This window comes from Artibeus jamaicensis, unplaced genomic scaffold (genome assembly GCF_021234435.1).
Source record: "Artibeus jamaicensis isolate MK-2021 breed Jamaican fruit bat unplaced genomic scaffold, CSHL_Jam_final contig_700, whole genome shotgun sequence".
Lineage (NCBI taxonomy): Eukaryota > Metazoa > Chordata > Mammalia > Chiroptera > Phyllostomidae > Artibeus > Artibeus jamaicensis.
The window spans coordinates 7,788,824-7,809,704 of record NW_026521930.1 but is presented as its reverse complement, the minus strand read 5'-3'; the positions used below and the strand labels follow the sequence as shown (position 1 = coordinate 7,809,704).

The window sequence follows — 20,881 nt, the reverse complement described above, 5'->3', positions numbered from 1 at the left end:
TGTTTTCCCACTTTCCACCGCCAAATGGCCCAGCCAACTTCCCAAAGGCCCAGTGGGCAGGCAGCTGGATGCAGAAGCCAAGGCGAAGGCTGATCCTAGGGCACAGCAACTCCGGTCCACGTGGCCCCCGGAGACCAGGAGGCCGCCTGGGGCGGCCGTGCTCTAGGTGCCAGAGAAAGTGCTGCTGAGACACTTAAGCTCACCCTGGAGGCAAGCGTACGACACTGCAATCCTTTTTGGCTGGAGAAATAGGGCACCGTTTGGTGGTACCGCTGGAGTGGTACTTGTGGTAAAAAGCCCCTAGGATGGGGTACCTTCATCTTTGAGGTTTTGTGATGCTCAGCCTGTACCCATGGTACCTGCTGCCCACCTCCACCCTCGCCCACTCCTTCCGTTGCTGCCTGGTGGACACAGGGCCAAGCAGGCGCTGGGGACACCGTTGGGGATACTTTTGCCAGTCTGCCCCTCTCCGCTCTTAGATGAGGGGAGGTTTTTTTGCCCTCAACTTCTGCCCTGAGAGAGCTGCCTGTCTAAAAGGCCTGCTCTGTGAAGATTGACAGAAATCAGGGGTGTTGTGGCTGACGGGCTGGGGTCCTGCAATGAGAGATGTCAGCACAGGGGGCTCCTGGCACTGCTCAAAGGGATGAGTGGCAGGGTGGTCGGGGATGGGAGAGGAGCAAGGTCAAGGGGACTTGCCGCAGATCTAAAACTGATGAGTGCTGCCAACTGGGAATGGCAGGAAATGTGTTCCTTAAAGTCATTTTTTTGTACTGCTTTATGTTTTTCAAATTTCAAATGTCTCAATAAATAAGATAAAGTGAAAAACAGAAATGACCTTGCCAGGTTATTAAGAAAGCAAAACATCAAAGCACAGCTCTCTTAAGGCAGAGATTTAAAGTGCAATCAAAAAAAGACCAGGCACTGGAAGTGACTGTCCCCAGGGCACGGCTCCCTCTGGTTCCAGCACCTGGTTTGGCTTTCACAGTTTCTGACCCTAAAGGCTTTATGCCTTACAGTATGTTCAAAGTCACTGAGCTACAGTTGCTATGGGAACGGCCCCAAACTTAAAATTTCACAGAAACAGATAAACTGACACAGAAGGGGTATGTTGTGCCCCACGGCTGACCAAGTTGCAGCCGTGGTCTGGGGCATGTTTCCGTGGACCTCTGTGGAAAACGTCCTTGCTGTTCAGTCTGAACTGGCCGCCTCCTGAACGCTGCTCTGCTGGATGTCAGTGTGCCTCACGTCCCCTCCTCCCTTCCAAGACTGGCTGCCGGGCCGGGCTGGCCTTGGGCTGTACACGCTGCTCCAAGCTCCAGCACAATATTTCCTCTTTTCTGTTTCCAGCTTCCACAGAAAGTTGGGGTGATCCGTGTACCCCCAAATCAGAAGGCATAATGGGAAATTACTGACAACAAAGGAATGGCTGAGACATAGCAAGGATATGAGAAGCTAGACCAGAAAACTTCCAGCAGCACCCAGCTGGCTCTAGGGGCATCGGGAGAGCCTGCGGTTACCTTCTTCTTGATGCCATCCTGAATAACCGTGGTCCGATACAATCTTAAGAGACCTTCCTCAGACAGGTTCCGCACCAGGCGGACAATGGACTTCTTACAGCACTTGGTGGACACGCCTTCTTGCTTCTCCTGATCCATGATCATTTTCTGAATCCTGAGACATTACAAAATAAGGAGTTAATATTTCCAATCTCAACATGGAGGCCTTTCCCAGCCCAGGCAACGGAGACACGTGCCTAATGGCAAGTAGCAGAAACTAGGGAATAATTAAAGGGGGTTTCACCACTGAAAGGTTGAGTTCCTGAGATGGTAAGATAATCTCTCTTTGAGATAAACAGTTAGCCAACCATCTGCAGCAGTTTCACATTCTGTCTCTTCACCAGGAACTCCACAGATCACGTGGTCTGTGGCCACGATGGCAGGGAAACGAAGAGCTGCGAGGGCTACCTGTCTCCATGCCAACCGAACACTGGTGAGGAATGCCCCCGTTCCCCACTGCCGACACCCTCAGGTCTGGAGCTCTTTTCCATTCCTCTCCTCACACCCCCCCCTCTCTAGGTCTTACTGAGTCATGTGGGGATGTTTCTACATCACTGCTGGAACAGCAGGGAGAGTAGGCACATCAGGGACATGGAGCCAAACCCCTCGCTGCACGGAAGAGAGGAGCTCAGCAGTGGCATCTGCAGTCGGTCTCCCCTTTGCCTACTTAGAGAAGGAAGTCACGTCCGTGGCTCAAGTGACTTTCATGCTGGGTGCCCCAGAAGCCATGGAGATGCTGCCTAAGAGGTGGTGGTGACAGTGGGTCTGAAGGACCAAACCGGAGTGCAGGGGGACCCCCACACAGAAGCTCCACTTGTGTCTTTAATTTTTGCTTTCATGTAGGATTTTAGGAGATGCTATTACCTGCCTAAGTTTCTTCTTGCTCTCTTGCTGCCACAAAATTTCCAAGGAAGGAGAAAGTCACATGCACTTTCCCCAGGACTTCTATTTCTTGCTCAATCACCTCTTCCTGTCTACGGTACTGAAACTCAGTATCTACACTTGTCAAGTCACAAGAATAAGCTCTAAATCTTTTCTATGACAAAGGGATGCTATGAAATCTACACAGGGCAAGGGAGATTCAGATAGTTCTCGGTCATTTCTGCACTGTGATGACTAATTGGCATGACATTTATTCTAAGTGCAAGAGAGAGAGACTGCTCCTTACGTGAACAAGCTCTCAATCAGGCGGAGGTTGGTGACGGCCTCTATGATCATATTCCTGCGTTTCAGTAGTCGGTAAGTTTTGTGGGGTTTTTCTGGGCCTATGCCGTGCCTTCCAGTCTTCTGCGAACTGCTGCTCTCCTAGGACAGGGACCAAAAGCACAAGAACACAACGGGCTCAGCACAGCTTAGGGGCCAGGTAGCACCCCCGCAGTGTACCTTCCCTCTTTAAGGAATTTCAGTGCCTACGTTTCTAGAAAGAAGCCAAGAGGTCTGTTTCCCTGACAGGATTCCACCACCCCACTGTTTCAGTGCTTTGAAAGGACAAAGACATCTGCCAGCAGATGATCTTGGAATTGATGAAGATCAGCTGGTCTCAGAACGGGAATTAGAGGCATGTACTTCAGCGCCTCCTAAAGCAGCTGAAAGCATTCACTTAGTTTTCTCTTGGTTCTTCCCCAGGAAACTGACACACTGAGCATGGCTCCATGCCAGCCACTCTGTTACGGGGCTTCTTCATCAAAAGCTCTCAACACCTCATCACAGTTCCCATTTTACAGAAGAGGAAACCAGGGCTCAGTGAGGCCAAGTCACCGTCCCGGACGAGTTATGTGTGCTTCATGGGCTTCTGACCCCCAAATCCAGGAAGTCATGGGAAGCCTCTCTGGGAAAAAAAGGCAGGTGCAGAGGCAGGCTTCTGAGTTCAGAACAGGCGGCCCTAGGCAAATTAGGATGATTGGCAAAGGAAAAATGAAGGGAGAAGAAAGACCAGAGTTTTCCCTCTTATCTCTGCTAAAATGCTCACTTCTTTCTTCATGGCTCCTGTCTGTCTGTAGGAGCCTAAATGAACTTGTTCCATCAGCTCTCAGATCAAACATGTACTGATGTGTGCACCTGACATGAAAGGAAATCCCAACGCTAATGCGTTCCTTGCAAACACCTGGCACAGATCGGCGCCACAGAGCAGCCCGGCCCGTTTCGCTGGATGCCCTCCTCCAATGGGGCGGTGCTTTCAGGAAAGCGGGAGCTCGCTCAGCGTCAGTGTCGCAACGGAGGCTGCCGGGTTCGAGGGGCGACAGATTCAAAGGTTCAAGAAGGGGCACAAGAGAGGCAGAAAGACCTGTGGTCTCTCTTGCATTTCAGAGCAAACGTTTGGAGGAGAAGCACGTGAGTAAATGTGGCCACTTTCACTGCGCTGCTAGAGAGCAAAGTGAAAACGTGCTTTGCCAAGGGACCTGTGGGTAACATCGTTCACACCCCTGAGTATCAGCAAGTGTAAAAAGGACGAGACTGCCATTACTTTGGGAACAAATTTCTAAGAGGAAGAGAAAGCTGAGCTAGGAAGCAAACAACAGGAGTTCTGGGATCTGCAGGGAGATATGAGGAAGGTGGGGGGAGGAGGAGGGGCAGAAGGCAGGTGAACCCTTGGGAACCTGCTGAGATCTGCCTGCATGCAAGCCGAGGTTCTTCGGTGAGAGACAGCACCAATCAGGACTTGACAGCGGGAGCTGTGGCATTTAGCAAAATCCACAGAAAACCTTTCCCAACCCATACCCCACCCCTTCTGCTGTGGGGATAGTACTAGCACAGGCCTCCATTTGGAAAGGGAGAGGCCAGGGAGGCGGGTGGGAACTCCACACACGTGGGTTCTAGTCCTCGCGGTGTTATAAACCGAGCAGGCGCCTCACTCGCTCCCCAGAGCTCCCACCCTCCCTCCTCCCGGACCAGAGCTGACATTCATCTGCAGGGCTGTTGTGAAGCCTGAGCAAGACAGCAGCGACAGCATCCAAAGCCACCCTGGTCACAGGCCTGTTCTCTGCTGGGGCCTCCTCCTCTGACTCTGTTTCTGAAGTGCGGGAGGTACCACCAACATCTGAGGCACTTTCCAGTGACAAAGGACAGGAAAGGAATTCATATGAGAAAGGGGTCCCTGTCTTTTTTTTTTTTTTTTTTAAGATTTTATTTATTTTTAGAGAGATGGGGGAGGGAGAAAGAGAGGGAGTGAAACAGCAATGTATGATTGTTTCTAGCACACCCCATACTGGGGACCATAGCCTGCAACCCAGGCATGTGCCCTGACTAGGAATCAAACCGGTGGTGCTTTGGTTCGCAGGCCTGTGCTCAATCCACTGAGCTACGCCAGCCAAGGCTCGACTGTCTTTTAATCTGCCTCATCATGTTGATGAAAAAGCATCGGGTTGATTCAATTTTGCCTTTATCCCTCTGATGTACAATAGTCTCTGGCCCGAATGTGCCATGTATTTTTATTTTCATTACATCTATTTTACGGTTTGCCTCTTTTTATGTAACCGATATTGGCTTTTCACCTAACGCAGTTTCTCACCCCTGGCACTGCTGACATTTTGGGCTGGGTGATGCTCTGCTGTGGGCTGTCCTGCACATTCTGGGATAGGTAAGGACACCCTGGCCTCCACGGATGCCAGGAGAACCCTCCCCCCCCCAAATGGTGACAATTAAAAAATATCCCCAGACTGCCAAATATTCCCTGGCGGGCAAAATGGGCCAAAGTGAGAACCACTGATCTACACTGGTCATAAAAATTTTCCCTCCCAAACAAATTTAAGCAAAAAGAGCACGTTGCTGGAAATTTAAAAACTCTAGATAATAGTGCAGGGGTCTGTGGTAGGTGGGGCAAGGCTGTGCACAGGTGGTGTGCGGATGAGCGCCACGTTCCCCCCAGTGCCTGCCCGCTGCCTGGCGCGCGCCAAGCGCCAAGCTCCTGATGCTTCTTGACCTTGTCGTGGTGATTTTTAAGCACGGAACTGGTGAGGCTGATGTCCGCCCGCCGCAGGCTGCTTCCTACAGAAAACGCACTCTCACCGCGGGTGCTCGCGTACCTTTGGGTTCTCAAGCCTGACCTCTTCGATCACAGCTATGTCACCACTATTATTCTCCACTCGGTGGGACCCGAAGGACACGCTGGGGTCCGAGGAGCTGCTGGTGTCCAGGGCTCTGCCTCCACCGACAGAGCCCCGGCAGGCTCTGTCCTCCGCGGCTCCTGAGGAGGAGGACGGCTGCTTCTTTAACGGGTGTAGGTTTACTTTCCAGCCACCTGCAGTGGAGGGCAGACGCAGAAGGAATGAACTGTGGGCACATCACGGGGGGAGCAAGAGGGGCATTTTATGCCCGACAGCTAAGCAGACCCACACGGGCCAAGAGTCCATGCACTCAGTTTAAAGGCGAGGGCAGTGGACCAAGTGAACAGATCAGTGCCCCCGAGCTGGTTACCAGATTTGCGAATCTGTCATCAGCACTACCCTCCACACATTAAACAAACGCATCTGCTATAACTAAACTAAAAACCTGCGGGATTCTCAGGTTGTTGGAGGGAAGGGGCAGAGGAAGCTTGTGGCATTCCCTTCAGCAGTCAAAACAGAACAAAACAAACAAAGCACCTGCCGAGGAGCCAGGAGTCACACCACATGACCGTCTCCTCTACAACCGTGATGTGACCCCAACAGGTCCCAAATGGGGATGGCACCAAGGACATTCTCTGGTGTCTGCTGAACTGAATGGGCTTTCTGCAGAAACCCCGAGCAAGGTGGACTGGCAGGTGGACTGGCAGCGGCTCTGCCGGAGGGCACCTGCCCTGCCCCCTCTCCTGTTCCACCCGAGAGCGCCCGCGCCGAGAGCGCCGTACCCTTGGTGGGGATGGAGTGATGAGCCTGTGTCCCGAGACCGATGCTCGAGGAGGGTTTTGGGTCCCCCTGTGATCCTTTGCCTCTCCTTCTGCTGCTGCTGCCGCCACCCTCCTCCTCGCTGTCCCACTCAGAGAGCAGAGTGTCCTCTCCTTCAGGCTGCAGGGACTCCTCCGGCACCGAGGCCAAGCTCACTGTGGTGAGCAGCTCACTCCGGGCCTTTTCTCTCTCATACTGCCGGCTCAGGTCGCTCTCCTCCGCAAACACGCAGGAGATGTACTTGGTGGTCCGCTGCCGCCCTTCGTCTTCCATGAACCCCTGGGAAGATGAGATGTATTTAATTACACTCAAAGGAGGTGAGACACAGGCACTCAAGGGACCCGCAGGCTGCAGTGTCGGTTTCCTGTCACTGCTGCATTCACCTGCGTTGCCCCGTCGCCCCGCCCGGGCCCCGAGTCAGGCCCCAGTGGCCCTCCCTCAGCCCGCCTGGCGTGCTGCCCCTCAGGTCCTGCCTCCGCAGGCCTGTCGGAGGACGTTTTCCCCGTCGCATCCCTGAATGCGCGTCTGCTCTACCAGACTGTGAGCTCCTTGAGGGCAGAGCCCTAACTTGGTTTTCCATGTGCCCCCAATGCCTGGCTCAGAACTAAGTCCCAAAGGAAAGGTTAGTAAGTAGCGAGTGTTTGCTGTGCAAAATTTGATGGTTTAGAACTGCTATCACAGACTGGCCGGTCGGGGCCTGGATGTCCCCAGCTCCTGATTCAGCCACTGCCGTGGGACTGATGACAAAGCTATCACCAACCCACACTCACTCTGTACTCTAGGACAGGGAAGAGGGGCCTTCCCAGGGCCCTTACCGGCAGAAAAAGTAACACCTTTTACATATAAACCACACGCCCCCTACACTGCAATCAGTACCTTGACTCTAATACCGCCTTCCAGCAATGGGCAAAAAAATTCACAAGAAGAGAGAAGCATATGGGCTGAGAAAGCGGGTCTGAGTTCTGCAAGAACACCTGACATGCACAGTTCACCTGCTCCATGTCCCCGGGAGCCAGGCAAGTAACATACAAAAGAGGGAGGGCCAGGCGGGGCCAGCGGAGCCCTGGAGCACCCGCTCTGTCTGAAGGGGCAGTCGGACGCTGGCCGTGCGGTGGGCCCCCACCCGGCGGGGGCTCCCCGTGCTGCCACACTTCCTGCCCACTTTCGGCCCCAGCGGCCACTTGCCTCCTTGACAGAGACGGCAGCCCGTCTCGTGTGGCGACCCGCCGAGACTCCCCTGCACACCCACACCGTGTGCACACTCAGCCCGCACAGAGGACTCATGACGTTACCTTGACAACTTTGAATCTTTGAAGAAGGCGACACAGCATTCTTGCTTCCAGCTTTCCCACGTTCATGGCCACTCGGATTTCAGCCTGGGAAATTCCTTTCGTGCCTCTGCGCTCAACTGTGTGAAACAATACACTCAAACCCCAACCTCTGCAAAGTCAGTTCCCACCCGCCTTTTAAAAGCAGACATTTCAGTGCAGTGAAACCAACAAACAGAATACAACAAATGACTCCTCTCTCCTCTCTCAAGAACCCGTTCTTAGTGGTGAAGCCGGGCTCACCACTAAGAGCCCGTTTTTAAGTGCTTACCATCCAAATGTCAAGTAATCAACAGCGACCTAGTAAGTTCCCACAGCGGGAAGTTAGCTCTTTTCTTTCACATGAATGGGCTTTTTCAGATAAATAAAATGAACTCTTTTAAAACACATCAAAATAATTTTTAATTAAGAACTTTAAAATTGTCCCTTTCTCAGCAGACTCAGAGGCATTATGGACACCGAGTTTTGTACTGCCCGGACACAGCTGTCGGCCGGCAGGGACCGTGAGGGAGATAACATCTGGCCCCATCCAAACGGCCAGCAGAGGACTGTGCTTCAGCACTTGCTCCGTCTAGTCATCGGCTCCTGCCCCGCTACACGGTCACTGCCCAGGGCTGGTACTGTCCCTCTCCCTCTAAGAAGCCCTTCTGAATTTACTGGACTGGAGACTGGGAACTCCAGGGTAGTCCCTCCACTAAAATACACGAACTGCAGGGCAGACTTTCTGGCAAAGCTGTTTGCTCAGAAATATCTTTCTCTTCATTTCCTGATTCATCGTACACTTGAGGAGGCCAGGTCAAACCAATCTGGAAAGAGGAGGCTTTGCTGTATTGTGCATATGCCAAAATAAACATCAGGAAGAAAAGAGGCGGTGAGAATGTGGTGTTTCCCATACTGAACTAGTAACACACTAATCATGGGGACGAAAGGGTCCAGGCCGGCTTCTCCCAAACTCCGTTCTGAGGAGCCCACCCTGAGCGAGGCCGACGTGGCCCAGCGGCCTCCAAACAAGCCGTGCTGCGCTGCCAGTGTGTCTGCACCTGCCAGCTGAACCAGCCCTCCCGCTGCCACCTCACCTGTCCCTGTTCCCCACGGGGACCTACAGCCACACCTTCTGTGCTGGGTCACTGCTGTGCTACGCAGGCTGCAGGGGATCTAGAGGAAAGCCGAGGAGTGAGGGGAGGCAGATTTCCCCCTTTATCACTGGAATTCTCAGCCTTCAGTGGCTATAGCTAATTTTTTAGTGCTTTCTATATACTAGGCACTACAACAAATGTTTTTAACCTATTCCTCATTTAGTCCTCATTACATGCTATGGTGGCTTGGAGACTTGCTGAAGTCATGAAGCCAGCCCTGGCCGTGTGGCTCAGTGGACAGAGTGCTGGCCTGAGAACCGAAAGGTCGTCAGTTCGATTCCCTATTAAGGCACATGCCTGCATTGCAGGGCAGGTCCCCAGTTGGGGGTGTGCAAGAGGCAACTGATTGATACAGTTCTTGCACATTGATGTTTCTTTCCACCTCTTTCTGCCTCCCTTCCCTTCTCTCTGAAAATAAAAATAAAAAAAAATCTTCTAAAAAGGTCATAGAGCTAACAAGGGGCAGAGCAAGAATTCAAACTCAAATCTGACCCCAAAGCCTACATCCTTCAAGGGAACCGCGGTGCTTCCCACTGTGTCCCATTCTCTCAAGAGCACACTCTTCTTGGACACACGGACCAAACACTTCTCCCCTCAAACACTCAGGAGCTGCATGCAAGCAGGTGAGTACGGAACCTACTGAGTTCATACGTCTGCGTGAGCATGTCCCGCTCATAGACGATGTCCACCGGGGGCACCGCCTTGGAGATGACCTCCTCGTCATCGTCGTCATCCTGGTCTTCGACCTTCCGTTTAAACTCCTTCAGCAGCTTGAGGCAGCGCACCATGACGTCGGTCCCTGGGGGCACAAGTGAGTTCCGGCGGTCAGTGAGCAGCACTGTGCGGGGAGGCGGCTTCAGCAGAGACAGAGAAAGGCCACACGGAACACAGACAGCGAACTTCTGGAACTGCATGTCCTGGGTACAAGGCCTGAAAATTCACTCCGTAAAAGTGCTTTTTGCTTTTAACACAATTGTGAACAAAGAAGTGCAGATGGAAGGAGTCACGAAGTGCCTGTTAGTCCCACTGAGTAAATGGCAGCCTCCTCCCGGAGAGAAGCTCCGTGCCCGTCTTTCACGTCACCTCCCCGGCTCCCGGGGCGGTGCTCGGCACGCAGGGGTGTGCAAACAGTACCGCTGGAAGGATGAACACCGTCTTTTCCGGACCAAGCCGATGCCCACTGCCGATCAACCGTGGCGGCAGAGTTCGAGTTCTACAACCTCCAGGGGGCCCAACCTTTTTGCGTCTCCGATCACATTGTAAGAATTGTCTTGGGCCACACATTAAATACACAAACACTAGAAAACTGATGAGCATAAAAAGGTTTTAAGTAAACTTTCAATTTTGTATTTGGCCCTGTTCGTAGCCATCCTGGGCTGCGGGTTGCACAGCCCTGCAACTGAGCCATTTTGGGGAGGCCTTTAACACAGTGATTCCGAGTGAAAATTTGGTCCAAGAAGACAGCTCGGAGAGGCGGAAGCTGCCACCGTCACAGGCCCAACAGCACTCTGTGCAGCACTGGCTTTTGTGAATAATACAAAATGACGATGAGAAAGTGGAGGTACTGGGAGAATCCACCCCACACTGGGCTGCCTCTAAACCATCACACTGCACCTACACTCAACGTCCAAAGGCACAAAGTGGGGACAATGACAGCGTGTGCCGATGGCTAGGACGAGAGGAAGGTGTAGGGAAAGCAAAGATGCCTTGGCCCTTCACATATGCTAACTCACTGGATCCTGACAACCGAGAAGGTGCTTTACAGATGAAGAAACTGAGGTACAGAGGGGTCGGCTGGCTCACGCAAGCATCTAGCAGCTTCCAAGTGACGGGGCAAAGTTGCTCAGGGAGCACTGCAGGCCTCCAGCACGGAGGAGAGGACTCTGCACTGTGGCGCTCTGTGACGTGTGGCAGTGCGGAGGCACGCTCATGCCCGTCAGGGGTGTCCACGCCCTGACTCCTCGAACCTCTGAACATGTTGTCTTCTGTGGTGAAGGGACTCTGCAGGCGTGATCAAGGCTTTTGTGGTGGTGGTGGTGGTGGGTTGCCTGAGGGGCCCGATGTTACATCACAGAGGCCCATAAGGGAGGCGGGAGGACAAGAGTGAGGGCTGGAGATGCTGCTTACTGGCTATGAGGGAGAAGGAAGGGACCCTGCACTTGGGAATGTGGGTAACTTCTAGAAACTGGAAAAGGCCAGGGAATGGATTCCAGAAGCAACACTGCCCTGCTGACAGCTTGATTTTTGGCCTAGGGGGACCCATTTTAGACTTCTGACCTCCAGAATTGAAAAATAATAAGTCGCTGCTGTTGTGAGTCACTCAGTCTGTAGTGATCGTTACAGCAGGGACACAGGTGGCTTCTCCATCAGCCCACCGAGGGGCAGAGGGTTGCACCGAGGGGCAGAACCCTCAGTGCCACCGCAAAGATGGGCGGCAATGGAGCTGGTCTGCAGCCACCTCCTGCGCAGGCGCTGTGCCGGCGAGGGCCTTCCTGCGGGCGTGAGACGCCTACACCAGAGCACCAGACTGAGATGGCCGCCTGAGCCAGCTCAGGCCCACGCACCCGCACCACAGGGGAGCCTCGGGTGACAGAGAATGTGGCTTACAGGTGAAGTTCATACATAAGAAAGCAACTCAGGGCCCAAACTCATCCATATTACCCTCACAGTAAGGTCCGCTGAGGCTGACCCACCAGAACCCTCCAGGAGGGCCTGCAGGGAGCAGTCAGGAGGAATGAGGACGGCCTCGACAGTGCTCACGCACCAGCTCAGTGCTGACTCCCCTCCATTCCTCAAAGTGACAGAAAATCCCCCAGTTCGGGACTTTTTAGTAGTAAAACATGAAGCCATACCATGGTGCAGGCCTCCTCAAGCCCCAGAGCCCTCCATGTCTGCCAGGTCCTCCCAGGTTCTGCTCCCTGCGGCTTTGACCTTGGCTCCAGGTACCTGCTTTCTCCCTTCATTTCTCTCTCCCAGGATGGGAGCCTTAAGCAACCAGTAGGGAAAACACGGATGTGGGGACTCTCGGGCCCACCTGTATGGGTGACAACTACGAGTATTCAAGGCTCAGGTGATTGGGATTGGGTCTACCCTTGGGACAGAGGCACCTGCTGGCCAACACACACACAAAACACCGTCCACTGGGCTGTTCCCCACTGGGTCTCCCCCCAGCCCACGTCCTCTGTCACCTGGCTGCTGTGATGGTGCTCAGAGGGCAGTCCACTGTTCCTAATACTACAACTCTACCACTCCGAGTGTGCGCCGCCTCCGGGCGCTGGTCTCAGCACTCCTCCTGTGTCACACGAGCTAGTCCTCACTACAGCCCTAGAGGCAGGTGCTGCAACCCCAATCACACGTAGAGAACATGAGCAGCTGAGTAATCTGCCCCAATTCCCACTCAATAGCAAGAGAGGAGCTGGGTTTTACCAGGCAGTCTGCCTGGGAGCCCAGGGCCCAACCCTGGGATGACATGTGACTGAGAACAGTGGTGACCCAAGGCCAGGCGCACTGGCTTCTGTGTGAGTGGTGACGTGATGCGCGGAGTAGACTGCCACGCGCAGCAGCAGCCCAGCGTTTTTCCTTCGACTCCATTTTAACTTCCTTAAGGGGCTCATTAGCCAAGAAGATATACAGAACAGCCCTCCAAATAAACACAAGTAGAAGAAGAGAAATGTTGTTACACATTCATGGACTCGAAGGGCAGCAAAGGAAACACTCTTCCGGCCTTCGAAACCTCCGCTCCGCGCAGCACCTGGGAGGGACTGTTCCTGCCTCTCAGCTCTGGCGGCACAGACGTGGGCCCGTCAGCCTCCTCCCAATGGCACAGCTGCCCCCTCTGCCGACAGCCGGATGGGCGGACCATCAGACTGTGGGCATAAGTGGGCTTGGGGATCAGGAGGATGGGTCAGTCTCAGCTCTACAACCTCTCATTTCTGTGCCTCTGGGGAAATGACTTGGCACAGATTCGTTTTCCACGCAGTGAAATGAGATGGCCGTGTTCTCTGCTCCACAGGTGAGTGCCAGGATGAACCCAGACATCTCCTGTACGGACCGGCACACAGCAGCCATTCAGCCCTAACGCCCGGCACTTGCTGTGGTGGCCCTGTGCCAGGGGCGCTACACGAATTAGTCCAGCGAACCTCACTATCCAAGGCCAGCAGGCCCCCAGCAGAATGGTATGCACACTGTGACTGCCCTGAGAAAGGACAAAAGCAAGATGTGAACCAGGAGCAACAGGACAGGCTTCCTCCTGAGGGTCACGGGCCCAGGGGACGTCCTTACTGGTGAGCCGGGTGGCTGTCATGAAATTCTACGGTACTCCCCTCATGCCCCACCAACACACACGCACACCCCTGAACTGGGGTGATGAGCAAGCCAAGGGCACGGCCTGAGGAGGTGCCTGCCATGGGTAAGTGCAGAGGCCTGACCAGGGGCTGGAAGCACGCAGTTCAGGGAGCACCCGGAATGATGGAGGAGGTGCTGGAGCCGCCACTCCAGGACGATGTAACAGATGAAGAGTCTGGGTGCTGGAGTCAGTCTGTCTGCTGTGGGCCTGCCTCTGCCACTGACCAGCCGTGTATACTCATGGCCCAGTGGAGTGCCCCGTCTGTGCCGCAGGGCACTCAGCTTTAAAGTGGGGACAAGAAGGGTATCTCAGAGTACTCAGGACATTGCCCAGCCTACAAGTAATGCTCAGTGAGCAGTACTTGCTACAGCTTTTACCATTGTTATTATAATTACTACAACCTTGGAAAACACAGCCAGCAGTTTGTTTGGGGCCTTTAATTCAGTTTCATAGCATTTACGCCGTGCTGGGCCCGAAACACATAAAGGTAAACAAGACAGGGTCCCGGACCCTAAGGGTCCCTCACATCTGAGACGGGCTGGGGAGAGCAGCAGGGTGGCGTCTGGGCTTCACACAAGCCTGGGCTGACTTCTTGCTCTATCCTGGCTAAGCTGCCAACCCTTCTGAGCCTTAGGCCGCTCCATCTATAGAACGGGGGTAACCCTAACAGCACGTGTGGACCAACCTGGGGTAAGGACTGAACGGCACCCGCGTGAAGTGCTGATCATGCAAAACAGCTGGGTGACAGGGTGCTGGGGCTGTGCCGCCAGCGTGCACAGAGCCTCTGAATGACAAACAGGCAGGAGGCGGCTGGCTGGGACGGCGGAGAGCCGGCGACATCTGGGCGGGGTACTAAAGGGTAGGCAGGAACCGTCCAGGCAGAAGAGGACAGGCATTCCAGGCAAGAGGAAGGACACCAGCAGGGATCCAGGGGTGGGAGAGACAGGCCTATTTGGCAAAGCGATGGGTTTTCATCTTATTATTTTGTTATTATATTATTTATCTTAATTGTTAATGACTGTGATTACTAATTTTTTAGCCATTACCCTTCAACGTTATCACTTCTATCTGAAAAGCGATAGATTTCATGCCGTCTTAACTGTTTCCCCCCAGCACCATTAACATTCTAGGCTTTAAACTTTCCTGGCATTCTTTCTAGGTTTATGTTCATTCTTTATCCTTTTGTTTCTAATTTTCATTCTTTTAAATTCCTGGTTTCAAAGCTCTTTTGAACATTTACTTATATTTATTTTATTGCATTTTAATACTTCTTAATAGGGCTCATTTTTTTCTTAGCTTGTATACTTTATAATAATTTAAATATCCTCTTTTGTCATTTTAATGATCTTAACTTAATTTGCTGTACCCTGCTGTTACATATTTCTTGGCTTTTTATTTTTTAATTTTAATAGCTTTACTGAGGTATAATTCACATACCATACGATTCACCCATTTAGAGTGCACAGGTCAACAGTTATTTGGTATGTTCACAGCTCAGGACACCTGCGCCACCTCAAGCCCTTCAGCCATCACCGCTCTGTGCCCTCAGCCCTCGCCAACCTACTTCTCCGTTCCCTGTGCTGGTCTCTCCTGTACGCGGAATCGTACGGTAACGGCCTGTATGGTGGCTTTTCTCCACTGAGTGGTCTCGGCACTTCTGTTGCAAATCGGCGATCACAAACATGTGGGTTCATTTCTGGACCCTCAGTCCTACTCCATCGATCACACGTCCGTCCTTGTGTCAGTGCTACGCTGTCTTTGACTGTTGCTAAGTTTTGAAATTGGGAAGTGTGGGTCTTCCTACTTGATTCTTCTTTCTCAGAACTGTGTTAGTTTTCTACATCCCTTGCAAGTACACATGAATTGTAAAATTAGCTTTTCAATTTCTACAGAGAGGTCAGCCAGGATTCAGACAGGAGTCACGAATCCTGTCTGACCTTCAAACTGAATTTGAAGGTCAGTTTGGGCAGCACTGCCATCCCCGTGTTAAGTCTTTCAATCCATGAACATGAGATGCTTTCCTATTCATCTAGAGCTTAAATTGGTATCAACAATGTTTAACAACTTCCTTTGTTAAATTTATTCTTCTTTTTAAAGAAATAGCCATCTAAAAAAAGATTTCTTTATTTTGAGAAAAGGGAAGGGGGGAGAACGAGAGAGAGAAACATCAGTGTGTGGTTGCTTCTCCCATGGCCTCTACAGGGACCTGGCCTGCAACCCAGGCCTGTGCCCTGACTGGGAATTGAACTGGTGACCCTTAGGTTTGCAGGCTGGTGGTGCTCAATCCACTGAGCCACAGCAGACAGGGCTAAACTTACTCTTAAGTATTTTATTCTTTTTGATGCTTACTGTTTTCTTAATTTCATTTTTGGGTTGTTCATTTACAAGTATAGTATATTGATTATGATATACTGATTTTTGTATATTCATCTTCTTTTTGACAAAACTTGTTGAACTTGATTTTCATTTTTATGGGTGAATCTTGGGGTAACAGCTGTGGGAAGAGTCTGCAACATGAAGGAACCCTCCCCCACCCTCTGCAAAGCTCACTGCCTTGTCACTGAACCGGGAAACCTGTTCAAATCACTGCCTCAGGCACCAGCCACAGAAGCTCCACTCAGCTGCTCCTGATCCTTCTCTGAGGGGTTCAAGGTTAACTCCTATCTCTCCTTTCTCCTTTTCTCAGCATAATTTAATACACACTGAACAACTGGTAAATACTTGAAGAAAATGATGTAGATTTGCAAAACAGATCAGTTCAGCTTGACAGTTTTCATTACCAAGGTGTTCTTGGGTATTTTGGTTTTTTTCTTGCTTTTTGCAAAACAGATAGATCACTGTAGCTTTCTGTAATGCGTCTGAAGTATGCCTAAATCTAAGCTCTCTGTTTATGGGCTTTTAGAGACAACTTACACACCCAGGTGCACCTGTCAACTTACATGAAGTAATACATCATCTTTGTTTATTATTTAGGTCTTGTATATTCCAAGGAAAGTAGACAAAAGGGAAAGTTTTATGTTAATTTTGCCAACTGGGACAACAAAGCTCAAGGCAACGAAAGGTTAACACTTCATTCATTCCCTTGTCTCCTGCACAAGGAAAGGAATTGAAGAGGCACCTAATTAAATTAAATTTGCTAAACATTTACTTAGCGCCTGCTCTGTTCCCAGCAGACTCTGCACAGGAATTAAGCATAGAAAGTATGTGAGAGGTGTGGCCAGCAGCCTCAATGAGCTCCTGACCTAGTTGGAAAAGAGTCACACAAACAGGTAACTAAGAAAGTGTGACACGGGATGTGAGGGGTGTGCTGGCGACGAGCCTGAGCAGCAGAGGCAGGTGACAAAGTTACCATGTGAAGGAGATGCGCCTCCTGATCTGTCAGTATGGACTCACTGTGCATGTGTGTGACGATCAAAAAATTCTCATTGTCATTGTCATGGGATCCTGCCCTACCAATCCCATGTAAGGAGCTGAAGCCACCACTTTCCTTGTACTCAGGTCGAGTGAGCTCTGAGTCATGCTGACCCTCCTTCTTGGAGGGCTCCTCTTCCCAGCGCTAGACTTCAAGGTAACTAGGACACTCACTGTGTGAGAGGACCTGAGTGCAGATGTAACTGCAAAGTCAGGTGGGTGACAAACCAGAGGGAAGCCAGCTGTGGGTTCCATAGCAGGAAGCAGGGTGCCCTTGATAAATGGGGAAGGTGGGCCCCACAGGAAGGGGGCAGTAGCTCTCTGCCTTGCCAACTGCTATTTAAGAAATGCAGTTCAAGGCCACTGTAATCAAAAGATTCTAGTGCTGACATAAGAACAGACAGATACATAGATCAATGGAACACAACAGAGAGCCCAGAAAAAAACCCAAGTCTCAATGGTCAATTAATGTTCGACAAAGCGGGCAGGAACATAAAATGGAGTAAAAATAGCTTCTTCAACAAATGGTGTTGGGAGAGCTGGACAGCTACATGTAAAAAAAAAATGAAACTCAACCACCAACTTACACCATATACAAAAATAAATCCAAGACGGATTAAAGGCTTAAATATAAGTCACAACACCATAAAAGTCCTAGAGGAGAACACAGGCAGGAAAATTTCATATATCCCACGCAGCAATATTTCCCCCAATATGTCCCCTAGAGCAAGACATATAAAGGAAAGAATAAACAAATGGGATCTCATCAAATTAAAAAGCTTCTGCACAGCTAAAGAAAACATCAGCAAAATGAAAAGGCAACCAACCGTATGGGAAAACATATTTGCCAATGAGACGTTGGACAAGGGTTTGATCTCCAAAATTTATAAAGAACTCACATGACTCTACTCCAGGAAGATAAACAACCCAATTAAAAAATGGGCAAAGGACCCGAACAGACACCTCTCCAAGGAGGACATACAGAGGGCCCAAAGATATATGAAAGGATGCCCAGCATCACTAGTCACCAGAGAGATGCAAACTAAAACTGCAATGTCGGAATGGCCAACATAAACAAATCAATAAACGAGTACTGGAGAGGATGTGGAGAAAAGGGAACCCTAGTGCACTGCTGGTGGGATTGCAGGCTGGTGCAGCCACTGTGGAAAACAGTATGGAATTTCCTCAAAAAAAAAAAACACAACTAAAAATAAACCTGCCTTTTAACTTGGTGACTCCACTGCTGGGATTATATCCTAAGAATCCCGAAACACCAATTCAAAAGAACCTATGCACCCCAATGTTCATAGCAGTGTTATTTACTATAGCCAAGCACTGGAAACAGCCTAAGTACTCATCGGTAAATGAGTGGATCAAAAAACCGTGGTGCATTTACACAATGGAATACTACACGGTACAAGAAAAGAAGAGGCTCTTACCCTTCATGACAGCATGGATGGAACGAGAGAGCATTATGTTAAGTGAAATAAGCCAGGCAGTGAAAGACAAACAGCATATGATCTCACCTCTAAGTGGAACATAATCAACAAAACAAGCAAGCAAAATAGAACCAGAGACATGGAAATAAAGAACAAACTGACAATGACCAGAGGGGAGGGGGGAGCGGGGCAACAGGGGAAAGAAGGGAAAAGGTCAGGTCAGGGAACATGTATAAAGGACCCACAGACAAAGACAATGGGGCAGGGGGGAGTGAATGTGGGAGAAGGTGGGTGGACAGGGCAGGGGAGAACAATGGAGGCAAAATGGGGGCAACTATAATTGAACAATTAAAGAATTAAAAAAAAATACAGGAATGCAGTTCAATGTTGCCTAATTTTGTTTTTACAAAGAAGTTGAAAGGCTGACTTTTTAGGTGAAATTTCTGATTTTTAAATGTCAGAAACTAATTCAATTAAGCCAAACATAATGCATTGCTGGATAGGGCCTCCAGGCCCGGGCTGGCGGCCACTGCTCTGTGCATGCTGTCTCCTGTGAGGCCCACAGCACTCTGGAAAGTTGTATTATTATCCCCAGATAATACTGGCGAGACAACTGGAGTATAGGGAAGCCGTTGTTACCTCCACAGGAAATGACAGGACAAGAATTCTAGCACAGCCCTGACCAGTGCGGCTCAGTTGGTTGGGCATCATCCCGAAAAGTGAAAGGTCGACAGTTTGATTCCCAGTCAGGGCACCTGCTTGGGTTGCAGGTTTGGTCCCTGGTCAGCATGTACACAAAAGGCAGCTGATCAGTGTTTCTTTCACATATCAATGTTTCTCTCCTTTTCTTTCTCCCTAAGAATAAATAAAATCTTAAAAAAAAAAAAAGAATTCTATCCCAGGGCTTTCTTACATCAAAGTCCATCCAGGTGTCTTTACTTTCAAGTGGCTAGTTTGAATTTCCAGGAACTCAAGCTTGAAGCTTTGCTCTATGGATGCCTGCCCAGCAAGAAAGGATCTTTAATGGCATCTCCTTCTTAGTTTCTTTCTACTTGAAAGATAAAATTTCTTGTGTTTATTTTTAACGCCTTTCTTGCAATAGGCCAGGAAGTAAAAACCATGAAGGGACCCACAGGTCGTGACTGTCTTAAGCATTCAGATAACCATGCTTCCCAATCACGGGCTGGGGGTCCTCACACGGTAAGTCCCCGGCACGCTGCCCAGTTCCCGGAACCTTTTCTCCCTGCCAGTGTTTCCTCATTTGCTGTGTACTACCAGGTGGATGCCACCCACTCTTTACCCTGAGGAGTTCTCATCATTCACCCAGTCACACGTTTACTCGGGACTGCAGGGACTCAAAGACGAAGTCTATTCTACAGGAGGTCGCTTTCCTAATCTCCCAGGCACGCCTTCCTTCGTTTGTATGCTCCTGTATGGTAGCATCTCTGTGTTCCCAACTCCTGCCAAGACTTTTCTCAGACGCTGGGAAGCCAGGCAGGGTAGGCAGTGATTCCGCTGAGTGAGGAAATAAAGGAAAAGATGGAGATCCTTCAGACTGGTATTTCCTGGTCACTCAGCAAATATGAATGAATGCCTGCCTCCTGGAGGCAGGGCTACGTGTTGGGACTGTTCCCACTGAGCACAAATTCCCTTGAGCTGTGTCCACAGGACACGTTCTATGCTGACAAAGTCAAGCACACAGACCCTAAGCTCCTTGTTCTCATGCACCTGTTGGTTTTCCTGGGAGTTACTGACTTTTTTCCCCAGTTGCTTGGATTTCTATGCACCTATCATTACATTCATGCTCAGACTCGGACAGGGTAAAATGTCCGCTAGACACATTCGCGTGTACTAGGACCTTGCATGGACTTCCATCCCTCCTGGAACCATCTGGACAGGTTGCTGTTAGTGCCTGTCACTGTCACTTCCCTTTGCCTTCTCCCTGGGGTTTTTCATGTGCCCCCCTGCTTTCTGGGCCCACGTTTCCCTGCCTCCTGGCTTAGTCTGTCATTTGATGGGGTACATCCTCCTGCAGCTTCCTAAGAGAGAGCAGGTGGGAGATAAAGAGTTTCTGCTCTGCCTTAAGAAAATGTCTTCTTCTCATACCTGGTCAATGGCAAAGCTGATAAAAAATTATAGATTTAAAGTCTATTTCCTTCAGAACTTTGATGGCCTTGCTCCAAGGTCTTCCAGCATCAGTTACTATTAGGCAATCTGATGTCTCCTCCCCGAAGGCTCTCTATCCCCAGATTTCTGAAGCCTCGAGATGTTGGATCTTGGTGCAGGGTTCTTCTGCCCATTATACTAGGTACCTGGTAGGTCTTTGATCTGGAAAAATTTCTTGTGCCCTTTCTCATCCTCTCTTCTGCTCTAGTGCCCTGCACACACTCCCTCCGCAACTTCCTGGAGCCCCTGTTGTGTGGATGTTGAATCTTTTAGGCTCAGCCTCTTATTTTCATCTTAGCGCTCCTATTTCCTGTCTCTCCCGTGTTTCTGTTCTTTTTGGAAGATTTTTTCCAACTTTATCTATCTTCCCTTCCACTAAATCTTTTATTGCAATGATCATATTTCTTTTATTTCCAAGAGCTCTTTCCTATTTTCTGCATGTCCCTTCTTTATAGCCTCTTGCTCTCTTCTCTTCTTTCTCTGAAGATTCTTCTTCTTCTAAAAAAAGTGTTCTCCTGCTCCTCACTTGGTTTCTATTTTCTAGGTTTGTTTGTCTCCCTGACATTCACACTCGAGTTTTCCTCCAGTGTTGGGTGAAGTGTTAAAACGCTTCCCCACAGTGCTGTTTTAGGCATTTG

The 20,881-nt window shown here is 50.5% G+C and overlaps 1 protein-coding gene across 2 annotated transcripts in view; it reads right to left on the bottom strand.

Annotated features, from left to right (window-relative positions):
- GTF3C1 (general transcription factor IIIC subunit 1) overlaps nucleotides 1-20,881 on the bottom strand; it is a 72,631-nt gene that overhangs the window by 35,279 nt on the left and 16,471 nt on the right. For both annotated transcript variants that reach the window (XM_037140016.2, XM_037140017.2), the window contains exons 7-12: nucleotides 9,523-9,681; nucleotides 7,711-7,826; nucleotides 6,382-6,697; nucleotides 5,579-5,793; nucleotides 2,725-2,861; nucleotides 1,518-1,671 (exon numbers count right to left, since the gene is read on the bottom strand). In XM_037140016.2, coding sequence (XP_036995911.2) covers nucleotides 1,518-1,671; nucleotides 2,725-2,861; nucleotides 5,579-5,793; nucleotides 6,382-6,697; nucleotides 7,711-7,826; nucleotides 9,523-9,681 — 1,097 coding nt within the window. The remainder of the gene's footprint in view (nucleotides 1-1,517; nucleotides 1,672-2,724; nucleotides 2,862-5,578; nucleotides 5,794-6,381; nucleotides 6,698-7,710; nucleotides 7,827-9,522; nucleotides 9,682-20,881) is intronic.